Source organism: Mercenaria mercenaria, chromosome 5, assembly GCF_021730395.1.
Source record: "Mercenaria mercenaria strain notata chromosome 5, MADL_Memer_1, whole genome shotgun sequence".
Classification (NCBI taxonomy): domain Eukaryota; kingdom Metazoa; phylum Mollusca; class Bivalvia; order Venerida; family Veneridae; genus Mercenaria; species Mercenaria mercenaria.
In genome coordinates, this window is record NC_069365.1 from 58,134,641 (window position 1) to 58,153,687 (window position 19,047).

The 19,047-nt window shown below is 34.4% G+C and overlaps 1 protein-coding gene across 1 annotated transcript; it reads left to right on the forward strand.

Annotated features, from left to right (window-relative positions):
• Positions 1-428: 428 nt before the first annotated feature.
• Positions 429-14,410, forward strand: LOC128546163 (uncharacterized). Its single transcript, XM_053544624.1, has 9 exons — positions 429-499; positions 3,254-3,352; positions 6,690-6,841; positions 7,629-7,777; positions 8,647-8,759; positions 9,860-9,947; positions 10,457-10,613; positions 13,585-13,705; positions 14,325-14,410. Exons 2-9 carry the CDS (start codon positions 3,265-3,267, stop codon positions 14,408-14,410), a joined length of 954 nt encoding a protein of 317 aa, XP_053400599.1. The 5' UTR covers positions 429-499; positions 3,254-3,264.
• The last annotated feature ends 4,637 nt before the right edge of the window (positions 14,411-19,047 follow it).

Below are 19,047 nucleotides of genomic sequence, written 5' to 3' on the forward strand. Positions count from 1 at the left end.
GTTAGCCCGGCTCGTCCAAAGTAATGCATATGTTAGAGCCGCAGTTTCAATCTTTATCGTGCCCTGTAATTCTGGCATAAGAGATAGACTACTTTAAACTGTTAGTAATTGTGGTTAACGGATAGCGGAAGATGCAGAAGCCGCTTCAACTCTAGAAGTTCCCCTAGCAGCTGGTCCAGTAAAGTGCCTTGGGAAAACCACCCATAAATGGGAGGAGCGGGACATTCAACTGAAGACCCCGGGATTTGCAGTCAGTCAATGTCACCACTGGACTACACATTATCAAATAATATACAATTTGAAAGACAACATAATAAGTATCCATACTTTGTTAGCATTATACGTAAATACCATATTCCCTATAGCAGTCAGTATTTTAACCTGATAAACGTGCACGTTATTTTCGTGAAAATCGCGGAACTCGTTTTTCTCGCTCCTTTTGGCGAAAAATTTATTTGCTATAGATAGGGGGTTCATAGTAGAAAGAAGGCTATTCAAGGTAAGTGCTTCTATTTAATAATTTACATTATCTTTACATTTAGAACTGGTCCACACGTTGTCTGTACTATTTAATTGCTGCAAAATTACACAGGATTTATCTTTTCAAAAATGATTTAGAATGATACTGTTGTAATAACAGATTTAAATTCATAGGTTTGTCTTTCAGTACTTTCAACGAATTTTAGTTTGATTTTGAAACGCTTGAACATTTCAGCCGTTAGGTGAATTTTGCGACATAGGATCAAGGTTGTTTTTTTTTTTTTTGTATATCTCTATATTCCAGCATATAATTCTGTCTTGACCAATTTCGGCTCAGTGAAAATGTAGTAAAACCCCTGGTAATCTATATTTCAACTGCAGCGAATCGCAAAAGGAAAGATTTAGCTGTGTTTTGGTTCCCGCTTACCATGTTGCAAACTCATATAAATATCGCAATAGCGGAAACTGAATGTGGCGTGCTGAAGCAGTTATTTCGGCCAGTTCGTTCACTTAACTAGAGAATTTTATACATCGGTAGCGTATCGATATCAACAGGTCGGATACTTCTTAAGGATCATGTTAAGCTTTTGAGACCACCCCTCGGGGTACATTTTCATCTTGCCCGCCCGCTTAGCTCAGTAGGGAGAGCGTTTGTCTACGGATCACGGGGTCGCGAGTTCGATCCTCGGGCGGGGCGTATGTTCTCCGTGACTATTTGATAAAAGACTGTGTCTGAAATCATTCGTCCTCCATCTCTGATAATTCATGTGGGGAAGTTGGCAGTTACTTGCGGAGAACAGGTTTGTACTGGTACAGAATCCAGGAACACTGGTTAGGTTAACTCCCCGTCGTTACATGACTGAAATACTGTTGAAAATAATTGTAAAACACAGAAGTCTGCTGCTGTTTAGTCCTTACAAATTGAACTTTTATATATATATATATATATATATATATATATATATATATATATATATATATATATATATTTGTTCAGAAGAAGTAGAAAATACTTTCTACTTGCTCGGTAATATGTATTTTTTCTTTCAGCATATGTACTTCGACTTTCCATGTTCTTTTTTGTAGAAAATATCAAACTTTTTTTTCAAACATATTTTTTTCTCTTGTTTTTGTTGTGTGTCTTATCTGGGTACTCCGGGAAAGGAAAAATAGTTAACTTTAATATTTTTTTTAATATCGCAGTTTTTGTCATTTTGACAGCTCTACTTTCACTTTCATTTTCCAATTTTAGCATGTGTTTGAAATGAACATGGTTTGTCACACTTTCAACTCCCGGAGTACCTGGAGAAATAAGTTAGATACACATTTGTAAAAGTTTTGAAAAAGAAGCTTGACATCTTCTACAAAAAAAACGTGGACAGTTGAATAACATGTGATATATGACAAAATGTAGTGTTTAGTAGAGAATAACCTGTCGTGAAAGTTTCTTCTACTTATTTTGAACAGCTTGGTATGTTCTTTTATGATATACCAAGACCTATGAGGCGTAAAAAACTAAAACAAAACTTCACCTGAGGAGAGGTTTTAAAAGGCTTTACAAGAACCTTAATTGGATCAAATGCACGTACTTTACTTATACTTAGCACTATAGAAGCATTGTCCACTTATTTGTGTTTTCTCCCTACTTTCGGACAGAAACTCAATAGAAACCTTTTATACTGTTCGCCATGACATTATTTAAGACGGGTAAGTTTATCTCAACATTGAATGTCAGTATTTATAAATTTATGCTAGCCTAGTCCACTTTTAAAACTAATTGTGGGTTTCTATTTTTTCTTAATATATATATATATATATATATATAAAGCAGTGCTTTTAAGAGATACGTTGTTTTTAAAAATATAAGGAACTGTAATTAAAAATTGAGAATTTGATTTGATATCCATCAAGTTAAGGCATCGCCACAGTCACAACTCAGTATCAGTTCATATTGTCAGGCCGAGTATTTTTCTCTTGAAAATTGCACTAAAGCCTTAACAGCTGGTCAAATTATCATCAACATAAGAAGCATATGATGATTTATAGTACATATGCCGCTGGTAAAATATTTGAGTCTCCTTTAGACCGAAAATTTACCCCAAAATATTGCAATTTTATGTGCAGTAGAACTCCAATATAAAAAATATTACAAAGACAAAATTTAGTTAATTTCATAGTACAATATGTATACTGCAAACTCTTATGGATTTTTGTCGAAATTGTTCCTGGTTATTGCATTAGACACAAAATGTTTATATACATGTAAATTATGTGTGAACAGATAACACAAATTGGATAAATTGATGGTGTTGGGATTTTTGTGTATAATTCAGTAATCAGGTAAAATTTCAAAATAATTTCTGAAGACTTTATTCTTCACGGTCTGCTTTACAATTGGCTGTAATTATCTTTGAAATGTATTGAATATATATTGAGTTTGACTGCAGATAAAATTGCAAAATTTTGTCATAAAAAATATCGAATAAAGGCATAATACAGGTAGTGAAATGCACATCCTTCTACTTGCATATGTTCACATAGATATTTTAAACATAATTATGACAAATTTATTGACTTTATAGTTACCACTTAGTCATCTTTCATTTTTATGAAAATTTGCATGTAAAATTTTGAGTCAAATGGCTGCCACTGAAGGCGATGCCTTAAAAAGGCTTACATTTATGTGAGTATAGTTTTCGTATATTTTATTAAGATTCCAACGTAGCTCGTCTGTAACACAACTCGTGCTTTGATTAATCTTGTATCGTTTCAGAATTTAAAATCATGCTTTCCTGGACGTTCTTGGTATTTCTTGGTATGGCGGGATTACCGTTCCATTCCGTGCACGCACATAGTTTGTTTTACACGTACAGTGAGTATTTGATCTCAATGCTCATAGCAATCATTAAAACATTGTCATGACGTCACTCCTTTGTTCTCGCTGTACTGTATTTTTGATATTGGACTGCTTTCAATGGGACTTAGTACAGTATTTTCCACGTGGAGTCCAATATTATTTTAATATTGGACTGTGTATTTAATATTGTACTGCACGAGGAAAACGATTTATATACAGAATTAATGTTTTCGTGTAGTCCAATATTTATCAATACATGTAGTGAAATTCCATATAGAAATATTATAATCAAATGAAAGCAGTCCAATATAATAACACAGTACTGATAATAAAAAGGAAAATTAATATCAAAACTAAGTTTTATGTATAGATCTAGATGCATAATATATATGAACAAAATCGCAAAAAGTTAAAAATAGCATTATACATATTTTGCATGCATCAACGTAGTCTTACTCCCTAAACAACATCTTCCTAGAGCAACAACTTCCTCAATATTGTTCACGTTTCCAGTTTCAAAAATTGTGCAAGAATATGTTGCTCTCTGTTTAAAAAGCAGTTTTATTAGACCAATCATGATAATTCTTTGAGGCCGTACTGTCAATGGCCTTTATGGTTTTGTGAAGTTTACATGAAATGTCATAATACTTTTCAAGTAATGCTCCGGACAAGCCTTATTTTGTATAATAAAGGGAGATAATTCAAAAGCTAGGTAAGGTAGAGTTATGGTCCTGTAACACTCCTCTTTGTCTCAATGGCCTCTATGATTATGTAAAATTTTAATAAAATGCCGTTAATACTTTTCAAGTTATACTACGGAACGGGCGGACGGACGGAAGGACGGACAAAGTGTCAACTATATTCTCGCCTTTCGGGAAGCATAAAAATAATAGTAATAATCATTTACGATTTACGAAAGTTAAGTGAAGCATTACATCCTCGTATACATAGCTCATTTTTGTTATGTCACAATCCATTTTTTCTGAATTTATCCATACATCTGAACATAGAAAAAACTAAACAAATGCTTATACGTTTATGAATGTTCATGTAAACCCCTGAAAATGATTTGAGCCGCGTCGTGAGAAAACCACACAGTGCGTTTGCCAGGCTGGTTACATTGTCCGATCGGGCTTTCGACATAAAAACTAATATTTCTTGAAAAACAGTAAAGATATTTCTTTCAAACTTGCTCTATTTATTAAGCGTTTCATATGATACAAAGCGAAACAAAAATAACTTTGTTGCCTTTAGTTTTGGTAGAATTATTTCCCCTTTTCAATAGGATGGTTTTCGCATGGTGCAGCTCATGTTTTTGTTGTCGGTATTGATCGTTACAGTTTATGTTTATTTGAGTATTATATTCGTATTGAAAAAAAATGTAAAAATAACAGGATGTTCATAAACCTTTCAAAATATAAACGTTTATAGCACCCTACTAAGAACAAATTTTCTTCATTTCTTGTGTTTAATGCCAGGATGAAGCATTTGTTCACATTTGTTCAGTCTGTGAGACTGCCTATTGGAAAAGAAAAACAACTGCAATTAAGGGACACATTTACTAACATGCACCTTAGTTTTGCCGAAATATCTTTTAATTTTGTACTCGTATATTCTATTTCTGCTATTTTTTATGAAATACTGAGATTTTAGTGAAAATAAATCTAATAAATTCAAAGTGAATGATATCAAATATATTTTTCAGTACTCCAGTTGGGACCACATTAAACATCCATTGCGATAATAACTTGAATAAGAGTAGCTTCGAGCGCATAGAAAAAATTCATATTGAAAGCAAGTTTTCCTTAGTTATGTTCCGTGTATTAAACGGTTTAAAGGACCGAAAATAATATCACAAGTTTAGAATGGTTTTGACTTACCAGTAGCTGTATCCGATAATATATTAAAATTGTCTGTTCTGTATAAGTCTTCTTGCACTAAATTTGAAGATTTTCGTGCAAATTCATGTACAACCCAACAAAAACTGTCATTGAACTAATAAATCACAACAGTATATTGCCAGGCGTGTAAACAAACAACCCATTTTCTCATTTAGTGCACATGCAGCAATCATTTTCTCCAGCTGTCCGATTCCAACTACGCTTTCAGTGAAACATTATCCTAATTCGCCATACCCTTGTAAATTTTAATTTGGCAAAGCAAGTTTCCTTGCTCACACTTAAATAAAAAGAACATAATCACTTTACCCTTGACATGAATTAAAATAAATCCAGTTTTTTTTTGTTTCTAAAATGTCACAAAATTTCTTTCCTCCCACCACCACTTGTGATAATACTACTGCTTATTCCGTACATGTGTAAACACAATTAATAGCATGACGAGAATCCCGGGCTAAAGAAAGTCCAATATTACGAAGGCGAGAAACCCGAGAAAAACGCAGTCATGCATTATGAGAAAAACGTGCGTAAAATAGTCATGAGGTTCTACTGAGTATTTCATAATCATATAGCAACTGTTATTAAATGCGGTAAAGTGAATAAAAACCGAATTAATTTAAGAAAATTTAACGTCAATGGCTTATACGTATTTTCTTATTGGTTATGCCATAAAAACAATGTTTTAAGTAAGATATAAGCCTCAAACGATCCAATATGTAAAATACTGGACGGTCCTCAGCGCTGACGCGCTTCGGACAGTCCAGTATTTTACATATTGGATCGTTTTCGTCTTATATCCTATACTTAACATGTTAATCGCGTGTTCATTAATACAAGGGTTCCTTCTGAAGTTTCTTACCACTGAGCCTTACATTTTGAGAAAAACATTAAATAACACCAAATCCTAGAAATTGTTATTTCACTTGAAAATTGAACAGCGTATAAAACATATGTATTATTTCTACAAAACAATTCAAAATTCTATAACAAAATGTATCTTTAATATCGATAAACATTGAAGATTTCGTTTAATAACAAAACAACAAATAAAAAAAAAGGTTTATAATATCAGGGTCATTGTAACAATTTTCTGCTCGAGTGGATTTTGCAAGGTCGGATCACACTCAGCGCATGCGCGCCTCGTGAGATCCGATCTGGCAAAATCCACTCGAGCCGAATACAGTATCCCAGATTGATCTACTGTTATTAGAACCCTATTTTATCACAGGACTCGTATATACATAAATCGTTGGTAGACAGCTGGTTCTAGATGACAGGCCTACATTCAACACATGTTAATTGTGTTATTTTCGTAAAAATTGATAATAAACCTGAATAAATTACTGTAACTACTGATGTCTTGTAATTAAACATTTTCTGAATGACTTGCCGGTCATTGGTCAAAGCCAAAATTTAAAAACCCGCACAATAAACAGTATTCTATTGATTTTCAGCATGTTATCCAAACAGCACGATTACGATTTCCGGTATGCCGACAAATTACTCATCCATGTATTACTTTGCGATGCATGAAGCGGATGGCAAGAATTGCTCGGTGACTGGTATTCTGGCTGCTGGCACAGCGGAAATTACTGAATGCGATAAAGTACGTATTGTGGAACAGCATTTATTGCCATTTAATAACCATTCTCCCTACCTAACTTCCTTTCAGGAATGTCATAAGGACTAGTTCTAGCCATGAGGAAGAATTGACCTCATGACCGATATTGCAGAAAATCGATATCAGGGGAGACAACAGCTATTTGGTATTGGTAACATATATTGGTAACAGGTGACCGGTATTGCGATGTCGACATCTACTGCCTCCGGGTATTGTCACCTGGATGTTTATTTCAATATCAAGTGTAATAAAAGGGAAGGTTTTTCATAAGATAATTAAACAAGCTTCAATTATCACTGGAGTTACAAATTATGGAAAAGGGATTTTTCATTAGAAATAAAAGAAGTCATTTTTATCAAATGAATGTTTAATATGTAATTTTCTGAACCATAGCATTTTTAACATGTTATTTTATAACCATATCTATCAGCAATAAAATCCATACTTTCATATAAAATTATTTTCATACATATTCTTATATAAGAAGAATGTATAGCGACTGCTACTGAAAATGTAGGTACAGTGTAATTTACAGTATATTCAATATGCCCTAGCTAAAATGTGATTAACTAAAACTTATTTAGCCGTAAATCCATTGCAACCCATCAACCACGGCGTGTCCTTTGTTAGTAACTCTTTATCTAGTTGACATCTGCAAAGTTTATCTGTTTTCAATACTAATATTACAAACACCATTACATTTGAAAACGGAGTCATGAAACTCTTTCACAAATGTTTCAACGTGAAATCCTTTATATATCTTCCCCGACAGGATCAGTCGATTCTCTTTACGTTTAGCCCCTACATCGACATGTCGAGCAATCAAATCCATGCTGGAGAGGATGTCGAGATTGTAAACATCACATGTTTTGAGATTCCTGATTCCGTGCCGCACTCAATTTCCAACACATTGGCAGCCTCGTAAGTAGATTTGATAAAACGTATAGATCTACATTTGATAATTTACTGAAACATTTTCAAAACAAGTCTTCTTTGGAAAGGTAGGCGCAGGCTTATGATCATCAAAGTCCCATAAGACTCAAAGTCTTATGTTAAAAGCAGACGAAACAGCTGTACAGATGTTAATGTATACTAATATGTTGTTTTTTCTTGTGTTTTTTTTTTGGGGGGGGGGGGGAGTGTCGCACCGACACAATTATAGGTCATATGGCGACTTTCCAGCTTTGATGGTGGAGAAAGTCCCCAGGTGCCCCTCCGTGTACTATTTCGTCACGAGCGGGTACCTGGGTAGAACAACCGACCTTCCGTAAGCCAGCTGGATGGCTTCCTCACATGAAGAATTTAACGCCCCGGGTGAGGCTCAAACCCACATCGGTGAGGGGCAAGTGAGTGAAGTCAGCGACCTTAACCACTCGGCCACAGAGGCCCCCGTATACTAACATGGCTTTCAATTATAGTTTAGGGTCGTCACGTAAAGGGAGGCAATCAAAAACAATGTATTCCATAAAACGTTCTATGTTAATCAAACCCTTGACAAACAATAGAGAAATCTTTTTTTTTTGAAAATAGAACTTAATTAAACAAATAATTTTTTGTTCAAAAAATATTGTGGCAGCCACATTTCAACAAACTCATTATAGTTCTTTTAAAATTCCTGTTTATACTGAACGAACGTGCAAAGGTAGCCTTCTTCCAGCATTAAAGCTTATTTTCTTGCAATATGTCATATGTGATTACAAAACAAATGAACAACGTACATAATTAACTCACGTTTGTCTGCTCGTGTGTCTTCGCTCTGTAGTACTTAAGAACTTTTCTTAATATTTCAGCATCGCTTTGGGGGAAGAGGCTACAATGAATGTTTCCTTTGACGTCACATCTGTTTTGAATCCGACGTCTGCTAATGTTGGCGATCCGGTTACGTGGACAATTATCTTCCCGAGTAAGTGATTGTGACGTTTGTCTTACACGCCCGTTTTGAAAATAAATGACGTATTATGGAATGTTGTTGTCCGTCCGTCCATCTGTCCGTCCGTCAACATTTACCGTTTTCGTATTCTAAGAAAGTATATAATAGTTACAGCATACAAATTTTACAGGATGACTTACCGCCATATGAGAAAGATAATGGTGTTTGAAGCTCTCGTCTAGGGGTACCATGTCGTCAGTCTGAACAATCCATACGTTGATTTTTGTGTCCCCATCAAGAAAAAAAATGTTTGTGACGCGCCTAGCTCAAAGCATTTGATATAAATTAATGAAACTTTGCATGAGTCTTTATCATGATATGAACTTGCGAACCTCCTATTTTTCGTCTGGCTCCACCCCTATTTCCAGAGTTCTGGCCCCTGAAATAGTAAAAAAAATGCACATTTTCACCTTGTGACGCGTCTAGCTCAAAATATATTTCGTATAAATGGATGAAACCTTGCATGAGTCTTTATCATGATATGAACTTACGTACCTCCTATTTTTTGTCTGGCTCCGCTACCTATTTCCAGAGTCATGTCCCCTGAAATAGTCAAAAATGCACATTTTCACATTGTGACGCACCTAGTTCAAAAAGTATTTGATGTAAATTCATGAAACCTTGCATGAGTCTTTATCATGATGTGACCTTGCACACTTTGTATTCTTCTTGAGCTTTTAGCGCTAATTAGAGTTGCGGCCTTTGAAATAGCCAAAATAGTGGATTTGTTTGTTTGTGATGCTCATAGCTCAAAAAATATATAGAATAATGAATCCTTTATATCGAGGCTATACCACCTTTAAGTTAAGACTGCAAACATTTTATTTGAATTATTGCCCATGTTTTAAGTACCAGAAAACTTGATAGTCAAGATTGATCAAACAACGCACGGATTCCGCCATACCGATTTATTTTCACTATTGTTCTTCATTCCAAGATTCTTTATTCAAGTTATTACAGTTTTCATCTCGTCTGTGAACAAATGGCTTTTAAGACTGACTAAAGTACCTGTTACATTACTTACATATAAGAAAAACTGTTCGAATTATTTAATTTTATTTTTCATATTTTAGTGAACTACACACTTCAAATAACGTCATGCACGGCTTACCCAGGAACCACATCATCGTCATCAAACTCAGTCGGGTTAATCACCACCTGGTAAGTGACACTAATTCGTTTTTGTGACGTCTTGCCCAGCGGTGTGGTTGGCAAGCTACAGTTTACCCCCATCTCCATATGACTGCCCGCAGTCGTTACATCTTAGTTCATATAGTTCACATCCTTATATATATAAAATGGACAGTTTTTTTGCGAAGAACAACTTTTTTTTCTTGAGTGCACATGATTTTTGAAATTCTAAATGTGTGTATACATTTATAGATCAAATGGATTTAAAATTACCAAGACAACACATTCTTTACTAGTTTCGACCTTTATGTCTTCGTCAGAAATACATTTATATAATATGTTGCTGCTGTTAATTAAACGCTTTTTAGCATGTCTTAAACTTCACCTGAAACCTGTGTATTCTTTTAATTTCATACAATTATCAAAGTATCAACTGAATTTCGAAAAAAAAAACAGACATACTCTGCGGAATCTGTTATCATTTTATTTATGCATACCTCTTTAAACAAAGAATTGAACATTATTTTGGCATGATATAGGTGCTCCGATGACAGTGACCTCATCTCCAATTTCACCACAAATGCCAACGATAGCGAGGCAACGGCAATAATCCAGGCCTTTAGATTCTTCGACTACAACAACGTATATCTTTCTTGTGATCTTCTAATTTGTCCTTTGCCAAGCAGCAGTTGTACAGTAAGTATTCTACTGTCGACTCAAATTTGCCAAATACTAAATGCCAAATAGTAAGTGAAATGATTTTTGCTAAATGATCTAATTCGATTACTGACTGTTGAATAGTAATTGTCAAACGATAAATGATAACTTTTTTTTTGGTGGGGGGGGGGGGGGGGCGAGGTTTTTTTGTGGGGGGTTACGAAATATGAAAATATTAATGCCAAAATGCTTATTGTTAACCACTTATTCAATAAATGCCAAAATGCTCATTGCTAACTTATTCAAATGTGCAGCTGAATATATCTGTGTATGAATGCATCCTTTCAATAGTCGTCTGCCTTTGTTATGTAACAGTCTGTATTATAAAAACAACCTTTTCTAAACAATTTAGAATAGATAGTTTCGGTTCCAATGTTCCCATGACTGGTAGAACATGTTACAGTTTCAAATTAGACTGATATAACGTATATTTCAACACGATTAAAAATTGCATTCATTAGTTTTAAGAGATACAGATCAGTAACTCATAAAGTTAAAACATTAGACGATAAACATTTATCATTAATTTTTTGTCAATAAAGCAGTAGCTATTTAGCATTTAGCATTAAAGACCAACCACGTCCAAGTGACTTACTTTTTTCGCAACAAAATCTTCATGAAAATCATTCTTATAATACAGGTAAAATACAGCTATACCACAAGTTTTCAGGTGGACAATTTAGGCCCTTCTTGAATAAATGTGTTCTCAGAACTTTATATGCAAACTTATTCAGTCAATCTCTTTTCAGCATAGTTTTAAGAATATAGATGAATAACTATCTTTCATTGTAGAAACAAAGTGTGATTGGCATTTAACTAAATACAATGATGATTTATGTACATATTACTACATTAAATCAATGAAATGTTAAAATATTAAACACACTGGCTTGGCCTAATATGTCACTGTCAATTTGAAACTAAATTATTGCATATCTCATATTTTTCATGCAAATCATGTATAATTACCATCATGGAAATACAAAAGAATACAGTTTTGTGGTGTCTCTTTAAGTGTATGGTATATACCATTTGGCATGTAGCATTTCGCATTAAGTTTTTGGCATTTAGTTTTAAATGTTTGACATTAAGCATTTTGTAATTAGTATGGCGCAACGGCCTTCAGTAAAATTTGAATGCTTACTAAGATATGAGCTTTATGGAAGGCTGGTGCACCATGCTAATTGCCAGAAATTAAAGCTAAATGGCAAACAGTTAATGCAAAATGCTATTTGCCATATGCTGAATGTCAAATATTGGCCGTCAAACTGTAATTGTCAAATGATAACTGTTAATTGAAAAATGCGAAACAATAAATGCCAAATGTTTATTGATAAGTGCTTATTAAAAAAGAGCTGAATATGTGTGTGTATGATAGTCATTGGCCTTTGTTTCACATAACTTTGTTCCTATTAAAAACTTTAATTTCTAAACATTTTAAGCATTTTAACTGCTTCGTTCTAATGGTTTAAGGCCGGTAGAACATGTTACTATTACTGAGTCAGACTGGTAGAATATTATACGTCTTAAATAATTAAAACTTGCATACATTACATTAAGAGATAGAAATCATTAATGCATAAAGAATATATTATTTAGCAAAAAGTAATTAGCATTAATTTTAGCAATACACATTTTTGTATTTGGCATTTAACAATAAGCATGGCGCACCGGCCTGCCATAGATCTCCGCTTTTCTTTATTTGGGCCGTGCCATGAGAAAACCAGCATAGTGCGTTTGCGACCAGCATGGATCCAGACCAGCCTGCGCATCAGCGCAGTCTGGTCAGGATCCATGCCGTTGGCTAAAGGTTTCTCTTATTGCAATAGGCTTTGAAAGCGAACAGCATGGATCCTAACCAGACTGCGCGGATGCCCAGGCTGGTCTGGATCCATGCTGGTCGCAAATGCACATGTTGGTTTTTCCATGGCGCGGCTCATTTGTTGATTCATAAATTTGTTAATTGATAAATGCAACTCTCGGTCCTATTCATAGTAGGCAATAAAGCGTGATCTTGACTTCATTTCGGCAGACTTTGAGTCGAGAGATACGAGTTCAGTAATGATAACACTGTTTCTTCTGTAATACTGTATTATTTTTATTTATTTATTTATTTATTTATTTATTTATTTATGTCTCATTCATTTACAAACATACAAAATTACATACAGACTAAAACAATTGTAAATGATCGTTCTAAATAGAACTATAAGAGACAACATACATACTCACATATAACTTACAAATTCATATTAACAATTAGAATATAAAATCATGTGTACTATATTTAATATCATTTATGAATAAAATCCCTCTGGTATGACACTATATAAAAGTTGACAATGACCAAGTGACTACATGAATACATCTGTGGATGTTGAATGAGTACACGAATGCACGAATGTTGAGTAACTAACCGAGTGAGTACATGAATGTACGGATGTTGATGTAAGCAACCGAGTGGGTATATAAATATATGTGAAGATGATGAGTAGATGATCAAATGAGTACATGAGTGTACGGATGTTGAGTGAGTACATGAATGCACAAATGCTGAGTAACTGATCAATTGAGTACATGAAAGTACGGATGTTGAGTGAGTACATGAATGCACATATGCTCAGTAACTGACCAAGTGAGTACATAAATGTACGGATGTTTAGGTAGGTGACCGAGTGGGTACATGAGTACATGTACAGATGTTGAGTAGGTGACCGAGTGAGTACATGAGTGTGTGGATGTTGAATGAGTACATGGTTAACGTCTTTTTCAACAATTTTAAGTGAGTAAGAGAGTACACGAGTGTACTGATGTACATAGGCTGATATGGGTCTGCACTGGCCGCAAAGGCAGAATCACATGCCACCAGCAGGCTAAATTTTAACCTAATAAATATGAAAATGTATATTTTACTGTTGTATTTTACTAATATCTGATCTTTTTCTTTCAGACATCATGCAGTAGTGCTAAACGGAAAAGGAGAAGTACAAGTGGTAACCAAGGCGAATACAGGAAAAGTGTGGGCAAGGTTTTGCATATCATTGACTCAACGTCTGCTGCTTCTACGCCATGTAAGTCTGAGTTCTTCAGTCTCACAAAGCAAGGGAATTCATTTCTAGTGTGAATGGAAGCGGATTACAAATCATTAGCTCCTCATTGCCATCGTGAAATACATGTAAAGTTCGACTTTGGCTACAAACAACCAATTTTATATGTAGTTATGACCCCTTTCCAACTTAAAATTTGTCAAACTCATGGTTGCCGGACAATAACTCACGAAAGACTTGACAAATTTAGATAATGTTCGGTACACAGGTGTAACATCATAAAGTACAGGTCAAGTTCGATTTAAATTGCACCTTCTTGTGGCCATGTCTTTCTTATGGTTGTCATTCTTCTGTGACAAGACCGTATTGTTGGAGTATTCGTCACTCCCGTGACAGTTCTAGTTACATATGTTGTTACAAATTCATGTTTTCAAATCACCATTTACTGTCAATGCAACTATTTTTATATGCTCAGTGTGTTTGAGAGGCTAGAACATTTTGACTGAAATTTGGCTGGGAAGGAGAGGGGAGCGGGGTTGGTCTCCAAGTGCCTGTTTTCCAATTCCGCCTGTTTGAAGAGATTTTTTATCATTTAAGTTAAATGTAATTATTGTTAAAGTACATTGTATATTCTTTTTTTCAGACTCTGGTTTACCCCTGTCGTTTTTACTGACGTACCTGGTGTCGTTGCTTACATTTACACATGCGTCGGGAACAGATTGGCAGTGAAACAATAAATAGACACTGTACACTGAAAAAAACATTGTCTATTGATATTTTATTGATCTGTTTATAGCAGATCAAAGAAAGGAAAAGTGTGTGCTAACTTCCTAAGATGTTCTTGTTAATGGAATGACGAACATAGCCGTTTTTATCTCGAATGTAAGTCTATTGACGTCTTATATATTATCTTGTTATCTGTTATTTGTTGATGAATACAAAATAAAATGTTACGTATATATTAACCCTTTTATGTGTTTAATATAAACAAATTGCAATCCTTTAAACATATCTAGTTCTTACTCACATCAGTATTTCCGACAAGGACTGCATTCATATTTTTGGTTTAAACTTTCCATTTCCATTCCGCCAGAGTAGAAAACCAGGATGAAAGTTTGCACTGTGCGTCGTTCACTTAAGGTCTTGGAAAATGATAGTCATATACGTTCATAGGAAATTAAAAACCAGTTTGAAACAAGTAATGTGCTCACTGTGAGCTATTGTGATTACTCACCGCTCGACACCTGTTCGTCCGTCCATACTTTCCTTCAAACGACATCTTCTCCGAGTTCAGTTGAAGTAAATGAAACTTTGTCTGGATATTCTTTTGGTGGTCCTCTACCCAAGTTATTAATACGGTTCCGCTTGGTTGCACATAGGGGTCACCAGGGCTAAAAATGACATCTCCTACACTGCTGCTTTGATTTTGATCAGTGATACATTACAAGGACATTTTTTTTCAAATATTCCGAATCGAAATAAAAGTATGTCCACCAGAGTGGGTGTGGTCACTTATATGTATATCGTGAAAACCTTGTCGGACACTGCTTCCACGATTCAGTTGATCACTGAGTTGTTCTACAAAGATTGTTCAAATTCTTATTTGTCAAAATACATGGCTGCCAGAGCCAAATGTCACTGAGTAAAATCTTCAAATGTCATTTCCTCGTTAACCGCTGATCCGATTTCAAAATGTTCCTGAGGTGTCAGGCAACCAGGTTTGTTCAAACTATTTCGATTCTTCAAAAAGATGACTGCCAGTGGACGTATTTGCATTTTTACTTTTGTATTTACTTGAACCTTTAAAAATCTTTTCAGAAACAGCTGGTCCAATTTCAAAATTTCACATGAATGATCTTTTGGGTGACTCTTTACCAAATTTGTTCAACCTACATGTCAAAAAACATGGCTACCAGAGGGCATGTTCTCTTGTATAGTAGAAACCACTTGCCAGATTTTAATTTTTCACACGATTGTTCCTTCTTATATTGATCAAAGTATTACGGTTAAAGTCCTATAAGGTTTTGAATTTTGAAGTTTTATGTTAAAAACAGATGAAACAACTGTCTACATACAGATTAGCCCAAGCGGAAAACCCTTTCTACTTGATATTGGAGCATGACCAAAACCAGTACTAAGGCTCCGACTCGAAGTTTCTTCCAGTCAGCCATTTTCCGTCATGGAATTTCGCTATCCTACCGCGAGGATTTATGTGACGTCACTCGGAGGAAATCCTCGGGAGTGACTTGAGATGAAATCCAGTTAGTGGAATACAGTAGTACCGAGGCTTCCCAAGTGACTCCTTGACGAATATATAATTACGTTTAGCAATTTACAGGGGTTTCGAATAACTTCGAGAACATATTTCACATTACTCTGAGCATAAAAAGAAATATCTTTACGTAATGATAATTGTAAAAAAAAGAAAACAATGTTTGTAATGAATAATATTATGATATTTCTTAATTTTTCATTAAGATATGTCCGAAAAAGGTCTTTTCTATTCCCTCATAATAATTAATGAATTTATGAATGGATGTGGCATCCTTGTTTCTATTTATTATTCTTACCACATAAACCGAAAGCTTGGTTACGCAAAGAAATTGTTGCAATTTCTTGCAACGTAACGACAAAGTATAAAGTTATTTTGATCTTATATTATTCACTAACAAATTAAAGTACATAATTTATTAATGTGTACTTTTTTAGAATAGTGAGCGATCTATGTTAGACAACAAAAAAACACACACCAAATCCGTTAAGCTACATAGTGCTGTAAATAAAATGTAATGATTTAATAATTAAACGTAAATCTACATGTTTATTCAATTCAATGCATTATAGTAGTGTTATCAGACTGATTTCCCCAAGTTCATGTGGGAGGAAAAAGTAGGTCAATGGGCTGTGGTTGGTCTTTAAGTCATCTTGATTTATTAAAAAGCAATGGCTGCCACGGGTGAGCCTATTTCTCCCCTATGATGTGGTACGAAAAACTTCGAAAATCTTCTCTGCAGCATATTTCTAGTTATACTTGAGCAACTCTGAGCGATATGGGGCCATCATTAAAGCCCTGCTCCGCGGCTATTCAAATTCTATTGTGTGTATGCAACCCATGATTACAATAGGTACCAGTTAATAGACTCTATTTTGACAGGCGTCACTGTTCATAGTCAGGACTTCCATGCTTTTTCAGTGACAAAGGTTAAAATGTATGACTGGAGCAGGTCTTTAAAGGTCCGCAAAATCGAAATTTCGCTGAAACTTAGAGTTTAATGGATTTAGTTTATACTAATTTTCTATACTAAGATTCAAGCTTATTTGAACCACTCTAGAGTCTGCTTCCTTGAAAAGCCAGTACTGGTGTCATATGAGAGGGCGTGGTCGTGACCCCAGTGGGGCTCGAACCCACGACTCCTGGACTGAGCGCCGACACCTTAACCACTTGACCATCTCTCCCCTCGCAATGGATTTGAATTATGACTTGATAGGTAATAATTTTACAATTTATTGTTTATTAAAGTGACACATGTATAACTATGCAAACAGCATATACATATCTCGGCACGTGTTTATTTTCATTTTATGATGAATTTTGTGTGATTAACTCTACGGTATTTTATCGAAACAATTGATTTAACAGGCAAACGGGTTAAGCTTTATCATTATAAATTCTTTCCGATTGAATAAAACCCAGTATACACACTTGGAAACGAACATAAAACTCTGACAAAAACGAGTGAAACCTACGGTGCCCCTAAAGTGACATGTTACACACTTTTTTTCCAATTAGGTAATGTGAGACTTTTTTTATTTCGTTTAAACGAAATCATTTCGTTTAAACGAAATAAGTTATTTCGTTTAAACGAAATCATTTCGTTTAAACGAAATAGTTATTTCGTTTAAACGAAATAAGTTATTTCGTTTAAACGAAATCATTTCGTTTAAACGAAATGATTTCGTTTAAACGAAATGATTTCGTTTAAACGAAATAAGTTATTTCGTTTAAACGAAATCATTTCGTTTAAACGAAATAGTTATTTCGTTTAAACGAAATCATTTCGTTTAAACGAAATCATTTCGTTTAAACGAAATAATCATTTCGTTTAAACGAAATAACTTATTTCGTTTAAACGAAATGATTTCGTTTAAACGAAATGATTTCGTTTAAACGAAATAACTTATTTCGTTTAGACGAAATCATTTCGTTTAAACGAAATAACTTATTTCGTTTAAACGAAATCATTTCGTTTAAACGAAATCATTTCGTTTAAACGAAATCATTTCGTTTAAACGAAATAAGTTATTTCGTTTAAACGAAATGATTATTTCGTTTAAACGAAATGATTTCGTTTAAACGAAATAAGTTATTTCGTTTAAACGAAATGATTTCGTTTAAACGAAATAAAAAAAAGTCTCACATTACCTAATTGGAAAAAATGTGTGTAACATGTCACTTTAGGGGCACCGTAGAAACCTGACATGATGATAACATATAAACCTCGTCTGATTTGGATCATAATTTAAAATGTGCAGAATTGAGAGGCTTAACACCATATCAAATATTGCCGCAAATATAATTACCATTACATAAATTACCAAAACGTAATCAAAATAAAATGTTTTTAACTTGTCAGAGTAACATATAAAAAATCAAGAAGGCGATGACGGTCCAAAATTTCTCGGTACTTAAACAACATGCTCTCTAAACCTTTTATTTATTTTTCACTTATTGGCAGACAGAAGTGTCACGATGGCGTTAAATCGCTCACCTGATTTTCGCACCTTGACTTAATAATTTTGGTATAGAGTCACCAAAGGAATATTGCTGTAAAATTATTTCAAAATCGCGTCAGCTGTCAGAAGAAAATTTCCCATTTAGACATCATAAAAAAGAAATCCGGCCGCTGTTAGCCATCCTTGTTAAACAAATCACAATAACGAAGAGAATATTGCAGAGAAATTATCTGAAATCGGGCTAGCTGTTTCCAAGTAGATATTCAAATGCTGCCAAGTAGCCATACAGGGAAAACGAGCCTGGTCCCTTGGTGGACATATTTTCTAACGAAATATGTTCTAAATGAATTTGTTAGAGGGTTACCCAAGATATATTGATTTGAAATTGTTCTGAAATCGGACCAGCGGTTTCAAAAAAAAAATGTTTCAATAACAAATGAAATATTCATGGCAATTGGCGGTCATGTATTTAACGAAACAGAATTATTTGAAGTAATTTGGTAGAGGGCCATATATAGAATATTGCTGTGAAATGACAATGTACTTTAAAATCGGGCCAGCGGTTACAGTTAAGAAGTATTTCAAAGTATACCATAGATGATTAGAAGGAACTTAGTAGAGGGTCACCCAAG